The sequence below is a fragment of the Microplitis demolitor genome, chromosome 6, assembly GCF_026212275.2.
Source record: "Microplitis demolitor isolate Queensland-Clemson2020A chromosome 6, iyMicDemo2.1a, whole genome shotgun sequence".
Classification (NCBI taxonomy): domain Eukaryota; kingdom Metazoa; phylum Arthropoda; class Insecta; order Hymenoptera; family Braconidae; genus Microplitis; species Microplitis demolitor.
The window spans coordinates 1,688,969-1,704,440 of NC_068550.1; the positions used below are offsets into that span (position 1 = coordinate 1,688,969).

At 28.9% G+C, this 15,472-nt stretch overlaps 4 protein-coding genes across 9 annotated transcripts in view; 2 read left to right on the plus strand and 2 right to left on the minus strand.

Moving 5' to 3' along the window:
• Positions 1–2,804, minus strand: part of LOC103575730 (UNC93-like protein) — a 23,220-nt gene extending 20,416 nt beyond the window's left edge. Inside the window, exons 1-2 of one of the 4 annotated variants that reach the window (XM_008555628.3) lie at positions 1,604–2,804; positions 817–869 (exon numbers count right to left, since the gene is read on the minus strand). The gene's annotated coding sequence lies outside the window, so the exon portion shown is untranslated. The other 3 variants (XM_053740137.1, XM_008555627.3, XM_053740136.1) reach the window with 3 other exon arrangements.
• On the plus strand, positions 1,264–11,592 carry LOC103575731 (PMS1 protein homolog 1). Of its 2 annotated transcripts, none has more exons than XM_053740134.1 (7): positions 1,264–1,333; positions 8,657–8,777; positions 8,856–9,020; positions 9,196–10,463; positions 10,587–10,707; positions 10,782–11,296; positions 11,401–11,592. In XM_053740134.1, the coding sequence occupies exons 2-7, from the start codon at positions 8,729–8,731 to the stop codon at positions 11,506–11,508; spliced, it is 2,226 nt and encodes a 741-aa protein (XP_053596109.1). In that variant the 5' UTR covers positions 1,264–1,333; positions 8,657–8,728; the 3' UTR covers positions 11,509–11,592. The 2 variants fall into 2 exon arrangements, with proteins under 2 accessions (XP_053596109.1, XP_008553852.1); XM_008555630.2 differs by lacking the exon at positions 1,264–1,333 and adding an exon at positions 8,350–8,594.
• Positions 11,593–11,681: 89 nt separating this feature from the next.
• On the plus strand, positions 11,682–13,174 carry LOC103575733 (protein stunted). 2 transcript variants are annotated; one of them, XM_008555633.2, is made up of 4 exons: positions 11,682–11,805; positions 12,033–12,163; positions 12,271–12,296; positions 12,909–13,174. In XM_008555633.2, exons 1-3 carry the CDS (start codon positions 11,777–11,779, stop codon positions 12,282–12,284), a joined length of 174 nt encoding a protein of 57 aa, XP_008553855.1. In that variant the 5' UTR covers positions 11,682–11,776; the 3' UTR covers positions 12,285–12,296; positions 12,909–13,174. The 2 variants fall into 2 exon arrangements, with proteins under 2 accessions (XP_008553855.1, XP_008553856.1); XM_008555634.2 differs by lacking the exon at positions 12,271–12,296 and having other exon boundaries at positions 11,687–11,805.
• On the minus strand, positions 13,022–15,322 carry LOC103575732 (negative elongation factor D). Its single transcript, XM_008555632.3, has 4 exons — positions 15,191–15,322; positions 14,811–14,986; positions 13,218–14,749; positions 13,022–13,111 (listed from the first exon to the last, which is right to left on the minus strand). The coding sequence occupies exons 2-4, from the start codon at positions 14,984–14,986 to the stop codon at positions 13,077–13,079; spliced, it is 1,743 nt and encodes a 580-aa protein (XP_008553854.1). The 5' UTR covers positions 15,191–15,322; the 3' UTR covers positions 13,022–13,076.
• Positions 15,323–15,472: the final 150 nt, after the last annotated feature.

Below are 15,472 nucleotides of genomic sequence, written 5' to 3' on the forward strand. Positions count from 1 at the left end.
GAAAAAAAATAAACAAAATTTCGGAGTAAAAAAAAAAAAACAAATAAAATTTAAAAATAAAAAAAATGTAATTTTAAAAGCTATTAAAATATAATAGCAACAGGTAAATATATAGGTACTGGTGGCAATGATCGCGGCATTCCAAGTTAAAGTGGGAAGTGTGTCAAAGAACGTTTACACGCGGTTTCGAATAAACGCGTGCGCAAGTTTAGTCGATCGTATTTTTTTAAAAATTATCTTTTTAAAAATAAATAAAAGTAGTCAATAGTTAATAGTTTTCTTGCGTTAGCACATTTTCTCATTTGAGATTACGCGGTAAGTACTCAAGTAGTTATTTAAATCTAAGTATAGACACCTGAACTACTTGCGCTTCGTTACGCTCCAGTGATCTACCCTTGCACGAAGACCATCTAGTCTTCACTTTGATACCTTTTTTTATGACACTTAAAGTACCGTAAATAGATAAATATGATTGACATTTAATTAATATCCGTTTTTTTAAAATAATTATTCATTTTTTTTACTTCAATCGCTCAGTAACGGAAGGGGCTGATCTATAGAAAGTCGATCGGATAAATACATATATATAGATTTCATTTTAAAATATTTAATACTTTATTGATAAGAGTGTAAGACATCCGAGTGAAAGCAATCTCTGTCGTAGAATCCGGAAATTTACCGTCTTCTCTTTATTTTTTTTTTAAATTATTATTTACAGCTATTTTACGTCCTTGCATAATGTGTCAAAATATATATGACAAAATATAAAAAAATAATTTTAATAGTTAGTATTAATTAAAAAAAAAAAAAACTTACGTTTTAATAAGGCCGAATTTTGAAAATAAAAATCACCCTCCAGATTTCCAGTCCTTGTAAAAAAAAATGAACAAATATATAAATAAAGTAAAAAAAAAAAAATAAATATCACCTCGCGCACCGTTTGATTACAAATGACTCAGAGCAATAAAACAAAAAAATATAATAATAATAATAACAATAATAAATAAAATAAAAAGAAAAGAAAATATTATTATTTAAATACCAAAGCAGTTAAAAATAATAATTTTCAGATAACAATTTATTGCACGTTATCTTACTTGTTACCGAGTTCTCAAGCTTTAATATTATTATTATTGTCGTTATTTAAATATTAGCAATGATTTAAAAATATTTAAAAAACGTCCGAACAGTTCGAGGGTTCGGAGACAACTGAACACGACAGTAGACCGTTTAGTTCTTCGGATCGGTAGTGTTGTGTGTAATATGTGTTGCTGGTACACTAGAGTTTTTAAATAAAAGTGACTCGGCGATTGGTAGTGTGTAATAACGTACCGTAAGTATTAACTCCCAAGTCTCGAGTCGGTTCTGTATGTATACAATAAAATATAAATATAAATAAAATAAATAAATAAATAATAAGTACAATGCAATTAACACAACCGAATGGAAGAGAAGTAATGACAAGACTAGCAAAGACTCCGATAAAAATATTTAACGACACCAGTCTCAACTTTTCCAAACTCCGCGTGCCGTCGATTTTTCCCTCTCCATATTTTTTAATATTTTTTTTTATCATTAGCTCGTATCATCCCCTCTTAGTTACCTCCTGTCTCCTTGTTCCTTACAATCTCATTCGACTCCACAGTGTCCACAATTAAGTATTAATTTTCATTAAAAAGAAAAAAATCTGCTCGCTAAATAAAAGCGAGCTGAGTAGGAGAATAAAACTGCAAGTTTATTTGCGATGACGGAAGAGTCTAGACGAATTATTTGTTATCTTAATTAAATCACTCACGTCTTCCTTTAATTAATTAATTCAAACTTCACTGTAAATAATTATTTATTTATACGTTTATTTATCAATAACTTTACTCGAAAAATGAAACACTGCTGGAGATCTGCAAGCGAATTCTGCCGCACTCCTTAACTGGATGCTGGCCAATCGCGAACTGAACTCCACATAAACCGATCTCTGGTCACATCGACCTCTCTATCGACTCTCTCTTGCTCTCATTGTCGGCATTGAGTACATCCATATGTATATGAACAAGGTGGTGAGTACTATCACCTGTACAGAGCAAGATCTGGAGGTCAGCCCTCGATCCACCCGAGGTCAACTGGGCACTGGCCACAGGGACCTTGTGGTTCCGGTTTTATCGTTCAATTTTATCATTTATCTACTCTTATTTATTTATTTATTATTCATTTCCTCATAGTAATTTTAATTCCAAGGCGAGTTTTAATAATTACTTTAAATCGTTGACCCTTTGAGATTTTAGTCAACCTTCATTTTTAATCCGCCATCTGTACGCTGTGAAAAGGCGGGAGTCAATTCAAATTCACTCCGTCACTTAAAATTTTGGAGTTTTAAAAAAAAATCTTCTGCACTGCATTCACTCTGGATTTCATCCGCGTTCACTCCAAAAAATTTTTACTATACATATACTGGGAAATTTAAAATTTGTTTAACGTTAGGTAAATATTTGAAGCTCTATAATTTAAAATTATATTTATTTATTTATTGAATCGTGGAATTAAAGAAAGTGAAAGTGCAGTTGATGACGAGAAAATTATCTAACTTGTATTACATCTTATAATTGATGTGGTCGCGACGTCAGCTTAACAATACGATATATTACCTAGCTGTCTTGATGCCATGTATCACAATGACAAGGTTTTTTTTTTTATTATTATTATTCTTGCAAACCCTCACGTCATTGTCGTCGGCTTAATTACAGGTTTGTTATTATTTTTTTCTAGAGGTTTCTGTTAATTTTACATTTTTGCCATTTTTATTTTTTTATTTATCTGCAGTTTTATTCAAATAAATATTTATTTATGAAGATATTGATTGCCACAGGATTAATTAATGAACAGGATAAAACGTATTTTGTTTACCGATGTTTTTCTGTGGCTATTAAAAGAGTTCAGAGGGATAAGGTCATTCACGTTACGTCTATTCCGTCAGTAAACAATTTATTGGTCTTATATCGTTGACGCAATCAAGTTAAATTAATTATTTAATTAAATTTATCTCCAAGCAGGTTTAAAATTTTTTTAATTCAATTTTCTTTTAAAAAATTTTTATTTTTATTTTAATTTATTGCAAGTGAAATTTTTCGTGCACTTAATATTAGTGCAGTGAGGACAATTGTTTTTATTCGTGAAGTAAATAATTTATTAAAAGATTCATGTTGGCATAGATCCAGGACAATTGACAACTCGGACACTTGAACATATGCGACAATTTATTTAGAGTTTTATTTGATCGAAAAAAGAACGATCGAGAATTTCGCGGGTAATTATTTATAGGCAAAAAAAAAAATTACTGTAAAATAGTAATAGTCTAATGGTTGTTTTGTAATAAGTGTAATTATAATTGTAATTAAAATAAAATTAAAAATTACAGTAATGATGTTTGCACTACTACTCTTTAACGCGGTCTTTAATGCACAAGAACGTTATCGTGCTCTTATTACTCAGTAAGATTGTCACTCACGGTGTCAGATTGCCGTGGAGGTATGAGCCTTTTGCATCGTCACGGTCAAACAAATCGTAAAGCACAGCGTATCACGCAACCAACCCAAGGATTTGTAGCTAAACAACTAAAGTACGTTCTTGATTCTCTTGTGCACTTTATTTTTTCTTTACAGTTTTATTTTTCTTGGTCTTTATTCATCTCATATCAATATATATGTACTCAGCACTGCTATGTTTGTTTGTCAACTTTTAAAAAGACACTAAATCAATCCTGATAACTGATAACTAAGCTAATGTGCCAATCTTTCATGACAATTATTTACTGCCATGTAAATGCTGATTTCATCTTACGGATATTTTTTAATTAATTTTTATTTTTACTCTGCTCTGGAAAACATCAGATTACTTTGTCACTCATTTTCAATAACAAATTTTTAATTTATTTAATCAATTAATTTTTTTCCGCCGGGAAAATTCAAATTTTTTAATTTTTTTTAAAGCGCGGAAAATTTGAATTTAAAAAAAAATTAATTTTATGGTAATATTTTTTATTTAAAAAGGTTGTAATAAAATATCTTAACTTATATGTAAAACTACTTGAGTATAACGGGAAAAATGTGTTAAAATTCTTAGTCATATTGTTGACATAAATTTCCTGATATTTTATTATCAAGACTTTTTAATAATAATAAAAATTTAATTGACACAAGAAAAAAAAATAATAAATGAAATTCTTTTGCGTAAAACTTGAAAATTTTTGTTTATCACAAATAAAAAATAAAAAAAAACTTGTTTACATATTTTATACACAAGAATAGGTCATTAAATTCTATTAAAAACACAAATTAAAGTATTTAATTAAAAAAAAAACAGGTGTTCAATTTATCAGTTGAAATTTTTTACAGTAGTAAATTTTTAAAATTCCGATGAAAGATAAATTAAATAATAAGTAATATTATATATATTACAAGAAATTTAAAATCCTAAGTATTGTGTAAAGATAACAGTAGACAGTAAAGGTCCTAGTGAGCTGGTTCTCAAAATACCAGTCGACCCTCATCAAGATCTAAAAAGATTTAAATCTTGCCCGTGGTTAGTTTCCGATCTCTAGTAAAAAAAAAAAAAAAAAAAAAAAAAAAAAAAACTGTCTAAATAACAAGAAAACAAATTTAAATTGAAATAAAAAATGTATGAAATGAATGAGCGTCAGAACTCGTGACTGGAAATTTAACATTAAATTGCTGTGTTTAGTTGAACAAACGGGTAATGGAGTAGCGCGTGTCCGTTTTATTGGAGACAATTAAGCAAAGTATCTTCAATGTTTACAAATGTCCCCATAGAAATTCTCCCTCAGGATTTCTCATATGAACTTGGATAAATCCAGTTGCGTCTAGTTGACAGTTAAATTTGCTGGCAGTTTTAATACCGTCAAATACATGCCACGGCTGTCTTATCTCGTGACTCAACAGACGTTTTTTATTTTTCAACATGCTCAACTGCTTTTACTTTTATTTAACAGGCTGCAGACGTCACACCAGCATCCAAACGTCATTTATCAATTTAGATAAATCTCAAATCTGCTGTTCAAATTTATGACGTAAAAAAAATATTCATTAATTTAAATAAAAAAAAAAATGACAATGAGAATAATAATGAAGGTGGCGGCGAATATTTTTAAACTCGATAAAGAATATTAATTTAGTTCTTCTCTTTGTGGCATAACTTTTTAAATTTACCAGATGAGTATTGCGATTGTATTTAAATTGTCTGTGGATCGCGATTTATTGCGATCGCGGTGACAGTTTAAAGTGACAATAACGCGATATAAAAACCGTGTTACACATTCTGTAATAATAAATTTTATTTATTGGATTAATACAAAGTAATAAGAATAATAATAATATATATATATGTATAAGTATATTTTTTAATAATCAAATTTATCCGACAATTCTGTTTATTTTTTTTTTAAATTTGTAGTAATGAGTAATGAGTAACAATAATTATATAAATAAGTGTCTTAGGAATTTTACTCTTCTGAGCACGAGAGTAAATAATTAAATGTTTACTTACTCGTAATGAGTATTAACATTTACGTGTTAAATGAAATTATTTCTAAGTCACTGTAACTGTTAATTATTAATATAAATATTTTATTATTATAATTAAATGAAAGCTTAAGAAAGTTCATTAATTAATTTTGTTCAAAATTCTGTAAATTTTTTTTTTTATAATTTTATATATATGTATATATATTTGTTTATAAAATTGATAGTGTAAAGAATTAAAAATTTTTTTATCAATACCCAGATGTGTAAATAAAAAAAATGCGAGAATATTTTTTTATGACAAGAGCAAGTGTATATATTTATATATGTATATGTTTTAAAACTATTGTGAGTTGATTAGTTAGACAGTACACTGGAAATTGTGACGAAAATATTGTTGGGTTTTAAAAGATGCAATGGAGAAAAAACTTTATTGAACAGTGAACGTTTTATTATTTATGAACAAGTAAAATTAGAATAAAAAAAAACAGTAGAATATACTGTAGAAGAAATAATTAATCTATAAATCTTTGTGGAAGACACGATAAATAGCATAAAAACTGCATCTGATGAGCCGGAAGTACATCTTGCTTACATAATAATTCACAAATGCAAATTTAACCGGAACTCTATACTTTTATTATTTTTTTTTTTATTTCGAGGAAGCGACTCGCCGATTGCTCTTGATATCCTAATTGATACCCAGGACATCCGTTTCTGCAAATGCCAGTTAATAATTCTTAAAAGTAAAAAAAAATTATCGTTTTGTTTTCACATTATTAGTACTATTATATTTTAATTTAATCTGCTAAGTGCTCGTCCATAAAATTTCCATAGCCAATAAATTTATGGAAAATATCACTGAGACAATAAATCACTGTTGATACAATCAATCAATTATTCTAGTAATTTAACGAAACAAAAAGTTAAATATTTACTTACTACTTATCTATTTAATTCCCGATTATTTCAAATAATTATTTTCCCACATTTTATTTTACAGATGAAAAAAAAATTGCAAGTCTTTTTTTTTTTTACAAAATTCTATTCTCAAAATTTATACCTGATTTTTTAACCTTGAACCTTTTTTTTTTGAACGTAAAAAAGGCACGAACCCTTAATGGTTTCAATAGACCGTAAAAAATTTTCCTTAAAAAATTTATCGATCTAATCTTTAAATTTTTTTGTTATCATCGATCTTTTTGTTTTTTTTATTTTTTCACCAGAAAATTCACCGATGTCACAAATCAAATTTAAAAAAAGAAAAAAACGAGAACTATTTAAATTCCAATGACTGACTGTTAGTACTGAGTACAAATATATATTCTGAGAAATAATTAAATTGTAACAGTGTTGAGAGTTCAATTGTGTAATGAAAGCACGATTTTATGAAACGCACCGAGCATTTACAATATTTTAGTGTCGTAAATTTTTGACAACTTGTTACTAAATAATTTTATTAATTCATTCATTTGAATAAATAAAAAAATAAATACCGTAATATCTTATAAAATAACAACACTTATATATTCATATATATATAAATATATAAATTTAAAATTTTCCAGTCGATGACATGGTTGCAAAATTTTTAAAAAATGATTGGCATTGGAATTAACAATAATCAGTTCACGTTTTAACACGTGAACAAATTTTACCAATAATTACATAATATATGTATATATATTTTTAAATATATCTAAGAGTGTATAATTGTAAGCTGCAATAAATATTTCATTTTTTTATTTTTTGTGAAAAAAATTTAAACCCAAAAATTTTTATTTTTCCGGCGCGGGAAAAATTTGAAATTTAAAAAAAAAAAGAAATTTGTAATTTTATCAAGTCGCGTTTTTGTTTAAATAAAAAATGATAAGCATGGCTTAAATTTAAAAACCGATTGATTAATTAGATTCTAATGATACTGGGCACGTAATGAATCAATAATCAATTTAAAGTATTTATCACTCGTTTTCTTACGTAATATATTATATAGACATCATACACATAATGTCCTTATAATTTTCAGTGTTACAAGGAACCATGGCCTACTTGGATAAATCGGTGGTAAATAACCAAGTCCATGGATCGTTTATTGATTATTTGTCAATGCAAATAAAAATGTCCACTAACTGTGTCATCCTTGACTAGATTTACAGTCAAATTTATTATTTATTTTTTTGTCCTCTTAAAATTCATTTACTATCATCATTATTATCGAGTATGAAAAACAAATATATTTTTTTATTTTATTATATCGATTATTATTTCATTATTACGGTAACTACTTGCCGGTTATTGTTATAAAAATATTTATATATGTATTTATTTGACGATTAAATATTTAAAATCGATTTCCATATTACGGATTTTTTTTTATTCATGACCTTCAATTTTTATTCACACTTATTAATTTCATTTTATTAATTAATAATTAATTCGTCTGCTTATTTATTTACTTAATTTTTTTTTAAAAAACCTTTAAAAAATTAAGTCATTAATTTTTTTTTAATTTTATAATTAATTTTTTTTTTTTTAAATTTATTTATTAATTATCTACACATTAAACAATTTCAAATTTTAAATTTACGCGGGAATTATCATAAGTTAAAAATTTGAAAAATGAGGCCGCCACTTGACTGATTAATTTTCCCGCCCGTTTTAAAAATTTCATATTTTACTAAATAATTATTAATAATTAATAAATATAATTATTATTTACATTAATTTATCTTAATTAGTAAATTAATTAACCAAAAATTAATTTATAAATCCAATATTAATTTATTTTTCAATTTAAAAATTTTAACTTGCGGCTAACTTCAGATTATTTAAATGTTTGTAAACATCCGTAAGTTTCTAAGGTTTTTATCAGCGTCAAGCAAATTTTTAATGTTTTAACAGTTTTAATTAGATAATTAAAGTTAAATAATGTCAATTAAACCACTTGATAAGAATACAGTTAAAAAATTAACAACATCACAAGTAATAACGTCAGTTTTTGGTGTCGTCAAAGAACTCGTTGAAAATTCTCTTGATGCCGGTGCTAATAATATTGAAGTTTATCTTGTAAGTACATTTAATTACTTAATTAATTCATTGATAATTAATTAATAATTTAATTATTTAAGAAAAATAAAGGACTGTCATCAATTGAAGTAAAAGATAATGGAGGCGGCATATCATCAACAAGCTCAGCATTTATGGCACTCCAGGGTTATACATCTAAATTATCAAACTTCAGTGATCTAGGTAACAAATAAATACTATTAGTAATTACTGCTGATAATTATTGATAATGAATTAATTATTAACGATTAATTGCCTTAGAATCATTAACGACATACGGATTTCGTGGCGAAGCGCTCAGTTCTATTTGTAAAGTGTCAAAAGTTCAAGTAATGACAAGAACAATTGAAGATGATGCTGCTAGATGTTATACTTTGGATCACAATGGAGTTGTCACTGTTGCCCAACATTGCCATCGTTCTTTAGGTATTTAAATTTATTGATTTTTTAAATTTATACTTGACATTTACACGAGTGTGAAGTAGCAGACATCAGATAATTCAAAAATTATTTACCCTATTTATTTATTGTTTTAAATTTATCTCTGCTACATTCATACTCGTGACGTTTACTAGTAAAATTTTTAATTATTTAATTTCAGGTACGACAGTAAGAGCCGAAAATTTATTTTTCAATATTCCGGTACGGAGACAAGTCATAACTGATCCTAAGACTGCTAACAAAGATATTAAAACAATTAAAAAATGGCTACTGGACTACAGTATTTGTTGTCCGGAAGTATCGATGACTTTTACGGTTGATTCTAAAAATATTTTAATGAAACATGGGAAGACAAATTATAAAGAATGTTTGATTGAAATATTTGGCAGGAAATTTGTTTCAAATTACGAATTCATGACTTACAGTGATGATAAAATGAAAATTGAGCTGACGGTACCAAAAAAAGAATTGTTGGAGGTATCGGAAGTATGTAGTTCTGATAATTGTCATGTGTTTATAAACAAACGCCCGGTTTTTTATGAAGAGTTTGAGAAACCGATTGTCAAAATAATGTCTGATTATTTTAAAGACAAAATAGCTAAAGGGAAAATGTGTTTTTTTCTCGGCATTTGTGTGTCGCCATCTGAAATCGATGTCAATTTAGAGCCCAACAAAGTTAAAGTACTGATGATCAACCAAACTGGTATTTTGGATGTCATTAAAAAGCTAATGATTAATTATTACGGCCTTGAAAAAGAAGAAGAAGAAGAAGTAAATGATGAAGATAAACTTCAAAATTCAAATGATTTAACTTCACCCGCTTATTTTGATTCTACTTTCAATGACAGCGAAACGGAAGAAGAAATCAGTAATAAGAAACGGAAGCTGACGAAAAAAAATTCTAAAAATTCATTGAAGAAAAGTAAATTAACTTCTGATGAGGACAAAGAAAATAATTTGGGACATAAAATTGTCAAGGAAGTCGAAGGGCAGGTAATTAGTGTAGAAAAAGTCATTGATAGAGATAATGAAGTTGCTAATGAGAGAGTAATTACTGTGAGTAATGAAGAAATAGCAATGGAAGAAGATACTTTGAGCCAAATACCAGTTATTGATATCGGTGAGGATTTTTGTATGCAAGAAATAGATGAAAAGCCATCGCTAAGTCTTGAAAAAATAGAACTGTTGGAAAAAAGAATAAAAAATATATCTAGTGATAATTTAAATACACCCAAGACACCTGATACATTTATTGTACCTGATTCAATTGATAATACTCCGGAAATCAATAAAATTACACCTGATTCAACTGATAATGTATCAGATATATTTAGTAATATACCTGATTCAAATGAAAATACACCTGATACATCTAGTAAACCTCAATATACTTTATCGCAATGGAGTAAAGGTCAATTACCAATACAGGTATTTATTAATTAATGAATGGAAACTAAGGACTTCTTTGTAAAATTTAAATAAAATTGACAGGCAAGGGAGGGAATTTTTAACTGGATAATTTATAAATTTAAATATTTAAATTAATTTTAGGGCGGCACAAACGTACAAGTTGGTAGACCGAGTCCTATCAGTACAACAAATAAAAGCCAAAGTAAAGCAGAGACAGTAGACAGCGGGTTTCAAATTTTTTGCCGGGCAAATACTGCACAGAGTTTGTTAATTTTTTTTTAATTATTATTATTGATGAATTATTGATGATTAGTGATTTTGATGAATTTATTTTAGTACGGCATGAGAATCCGGTACTGAATCCAGTAGAAATGGCTGCTAAGTTGGCTGAGAAATGGAGACTCCTGAGTCCTGGTGAACGGCAACACTACCGTGAGCTCGGTCGCGGTCATAATTTCACTTTGGACACGAGTATCGGTAACCGGAGTCAGAAAAAAAGGTCACAGGTCTCGGAGAAGGAGAAGGAAGATAATAAGAGCAGGCTGATGAAGATGTTGAAGCAAAAATTGGGACAAAGACCTGGGAAAAAAAGGGATGAAGAGAATGAGGAAAGTGGGAGTAACAAGGATTTGAAGTTAGCGACGGTGTTACCTTTTGAAATCAGTATCGATACAGTGAGAGATTGTAATGCAGATAGAAATCGATTGAGTATTGAGAATAATTATTATATTATCGGTAAAGTAAATGATGATATTTATTTGGCTAAAACAAATACACAGATTTGGGGATTTAATTTGAATAAATTTTTCGATGATTTGAATTTAAATGAAGATGAGCGTCAAGCTAATAAGGTAATTAAATTAAATTTTTATTTTTATTCTTACATTTAAATTTTTAATTACTCTTACAATCTTAATTAAGTTGTCAATAAATCAATAATAATTTTTTTTTTTAGGGAAATTTAAAAAAGATTGAAAAATATTTCAAACAATGGATCGAAGAGAAAGAAGATCCGAGTATTTTAAACCATATTTATGATTTACAAAATATGGATGTCTCTTAAAAATTTTAGTATCACATTTTAAATATTTAAAAATTTGTAATTATAAAATATATTTATTTTAATTAATAAACCAGAAGTTTTGAAATTTTTAAATAAATGATTTAAATCTTCCCGCCATTTTTTAAATTTCTTCCTTATCGAGAATCGAGTCGATAATAAAAAAAAAATAACTGATGTACAGTTTCTGCTGTTCCATAACCATCAAGATCAATTCCTCCATAAATTAGTGTTGAGTTGAATAAAAAAGTTTAATAAATAAAATAAAAAAATGGCTGCGTGGAGACAAGCTGGATTAAAGTAAGAATTTATTTAAATAATCCTCAAGCTCTTTAATTAATTAAATAAATAATTAACCCGAATTATATCTGACAATCCATGAAATTATGTAACCTATCAAATTATAGTTTGCTCAGATAATTTTTTGATATTTCTGAATTAAACTCTCGTAATTAGGATACTTAATTAAGTGATTATTACTTAAAGAATAATGAGAGACTAAATAAATATAAATAAATTAATTCTAGCTACATCAACTTCTCACAAATTGCTGCTAAATTAGTGCGCCAGGCACTGAAGGCAGAGTTCCGTACTGCTGCTGCAAAACGTGAGGACTCCAGCGTTAAATTTACTTTGTGGAAAGATGGGAAACCAGTCAGTAAGTACTCATTCTAATAACAATTATTATTATTACTTATATAAATTCAATAATTCGATTAATTAGTAATTAAATATAAATGCTAAGTTCATAATTTAATTTTCTAGCCGAAAAAATTTGAATACATCGAGTAGTAAGTTTTTAAATATTTGAAAAGTGTGAAAATTTAACAGAGTTATTTTCCTAATTAATTTGAAATTGTATGACAAGATATTAAAATGAGTGTGAATGTAACAGACATGAAAAATTTTATGAATTTTTATTTATTTATTCAAAAATTTAAAAAATTCCCACTTATCAATTACATTCACAATCATGGAATAAAATAACAGGATTTTAGTTAAGACTTCAAAAAGTGTTCGGTTTTCCTCGGCCATGTTCGAGAAAAAAAAATTAATTGGCAACCCTGATTATAACGAGGGTTTGGCTGCTTGAACCAAAGGCTCGAGCTACCAACACCGAGTCTAAAGTCATGTTTTATCCCATTTTAAAAATACTTTTACTAATTACCTGCATTTAAATTTATAATTAAAATATCTGTCAGTCGAAACAAAATTATAACGGAGTTTAAATTAACCCAGAGAGCATACTTTCGACTGAAACTGATTGATTTTAAATGCACGTGATATAAAATTTAAAAAAAGCAACTATGTGAATGATTTAATATCTAACAAAGTTTTATTGTTTTTAATAACATTTATTAACTTATTTATTAATATTATAAACTTTTTTTTTGTTTGTTCAGAAGCCACATAAACAGCATCGCAGATCGGTAGAGAACTTCACTCATCCCACACCATAATTACCATAAATATAAATTATTAAAGGATATATATTTATATATATATATTACCATCCGCAATGGTAATTAATAAATTTTGGCCACAATAAATTAATAAAATTACTAAATTCGTCATCTTACAACCGGACAATGGGCTTTGCAGTGAACTAAAATCATGTATAAACACATAAGTTAATAAATAAATAAATATAATAAAATATGAATATCAATTATTAAAATTTATAATAAATTTTATTTTTTGAAAAATCTTACCGATAAATTCCGAGACAAGATCGTTGTCACCATCCCCGCGCATGGTTCCAGTTATCTCCTCATTCTCGACCATCGGCAAAAATAACTGGACGAACTCCAAAGTGTAGGGCGGAGCGATAGCTTCAAGTACTTCGGTAACAAAGTACCGGATTAATGAGATGTCAGTATCACCCTTCTGCCAGCACTGTTTTATGTAGCAGACAACCGGTACCACGCACCCGCGACTCAGTAAATTGACCATCCTATCGATCAACATCTTCTTCATCTCCAACTGGACCAAGATCTCCAGCTCATCTTGCTTGCTCTCAAACAGTTGGACGAGCAGCTGCAGGACCTTGGGGTGGAGTAAGTGGTGACAAGTGACAACTTCATCCAGCAACGCGAGATGGATTGGACAGTGCTCGGTGCTCAGTTTAAAGTACGAAGGCTCAGTGACAGTACACTCTACCCATCTGATGATCCCGACACTGACTACGGGAAAACGTATCGCTTGGTACAGAGTATTTAGCTCAGCAACCAGCTCTGTTGATCCCTTGTTGATATTACAGATATTGTGGACCTTCTCAATAGCTTGGATCGTCGTTTTTAACTCGTCCTTATTTAATTTTCTCGCGTTTCCTTTCTTGGGTAAGGTCTCGCAGACACTTGCCGCGTAGGCAAGTAAGTAAATGTACTTGGACTTATGCTCAGGATTTATTTTAACACTGGGTTTGAACAGAACATCAACAAGTAGTTCAAGAAACTGGGGATTTCTTACCAGTTCAATTGGCGGTGGCTCTGCTGATGAGTAATGTCGGTACAGAACAGAGATATCAGCAGGATTTAATGTATTTCTCGACAGCATTGAGGTCAATGCTTGACATGCTGCTGGACTACCAGCTGCACCATTCAACGCCATTGTTATCGGCGTGACATCATGTCGGTTCTGCTGTGCGCACTTGGTGATCTCTTGAGACAGTCTCTTCATCATGAACCCACCTCGTGGCTCTTGTGCTAAAATTTGTAGCAGTACTTGGCTGTACACGTAAGTATGCTGACCATGACAAACCATTTTAGCGCATTCTTGGATACTGTTCTGCCAGTTCTCGGTGTTTTGAAGGAACCCAGCGATCGCGGTCTTCAGAACACGGGAGAACACTTCGATCTGCTGAGCTGCCGTTGATATACTGGTGATTTCTCCTTGGAAACCGGCATCGGATATCAACTTTATGGTAAAATTCAGCATAAGACAGTCAGGATATTCCTCAGCTAGACGGTAAATCAACGACCTCCATGTCGGATGCTGTATCATTTCCGTCAGCCACGCAGGCGTTTCTCCTTCTTCAGTGAAAATCTTATCAGCTTTCTTAGGATCGAATGTCTTCAGAATCATGTCCTTTAAATTATTTTCTACCATCGCTTGGACATCTGTCACTTTGACACCTGCTAAAATTAACCACTCGGCAAGCAGATTCGCCATTTGCGCGCATGCTGTGTAATTTTGTGACAACAATTCTATGACTTGTTCAGGATTTCCTCCAGTTTGAAAATATCTAATTAAATAACAATAATTAATAGTGACAAATAATTATAATAAATTTTTTAAATCGTTACCTTTTAAGCTGAGTAAATATTCCCGGCTCCATTATGTAATCTGGTGTTTTAAATTTATCCAAACATTGCTGGAGTACTTCCTGTGGATTATCGAGTACTTCTTCACTGCCTGGATCATCTCCACGATGCATGTCATCTCTCCAGCCCGCTCTATCATCATCGTAATCATTCGCCATCTGTTTTTCACACAAATAATTTATTTTAAATCAACTAATTAATCAATCACTTATTTTTAAATTAATTTATCAGTATAATTATAGAATTTATTAATAAATAATTGATAATTGTCGATTTTTAATTGATAGCGGATGTAAACAACGGAGTAAATTTAATGTTTGATGAATATCATAACTAAAAATTTAAAAATATGTGAAAATTACCTCGTACAGGTACGGATTTTAATTTTTATTAAAAATAATGAAATTTATTAAATAATTAGTTATTATTTTAATAAATAAATCAAATTTACAATTTAAGAGCACATTTGATCAACACAAAACTCTAACCTCCAATTTTTGTATTTAATTTCGCGCCATCTAGTTTCAAATATTTAAATTAAACTTTTTAATTTTTTTTTGTAATTAAAAAAAATTAGAATTAATTAAGACAATTTCTTAAAAAATTATTAAATATATATTTATTATTACGAATTTTAAAAATCA

Excerpts from the sequence above, each read along its gene's own strand:
- LOC103575731 (XM_008555630.2), top strand. The coding sequence starts at position 8,457 with ATGTCAATTAAACCACTTGATAAGAATACAGTTAAAAAATTAACAACA. Across the intron at positions 9,021-9,195 it reads ACATTGCCATCGTTCTTTAG|GTACGACAGTAAGAGCCGAA; the intron begins GTATTTAAATTT and ends ATTTAATTTCAG. Across the intron at positions 10,708-10,781 it reads CCGGGCAAATACTGCACAGA|TACGGCATGAGAATCCGGTA; the intron begins GTTTGTTAATTT and ends AATTTATTTTAG.
- LOC103575733 (XM_008555633.2), top strand. The coding sequence starts at position 11,777 with ATGGCTGCGTGGAGACAAGCTGGATTAAA. Across the intron at positions 11,806-12,032 it reads TGGAGACAAGCTGGATTAAA|CTACATCAACTTCTCACAAA; the intron begins GTAAGAATTTAT and ends AATTAATTCTAG.
- LOC103575732 (XM_008555632.3), bottom strand. The coding sequence starts at position 14,986 with ATGGCGAATGATTACGATGATGATAGAGCGGGCTGGAGAGATGACATG. Across the intron at positions 14,750-14,810 it reads ATATTTACTCAGCTTAAAAG|ATATTTTCAAACTGGAGGAA; the intron begins GTAACGATTTAA and ends TTATTTAATTAG. Across the intron at positions 13,112-13,217 it reads TCTTGTCTCGGAATTTATCG|TTCACTGCAAAGCCCATTGT; the intron begins GTAAGATTTTTC and ends ACATGATTTTAG.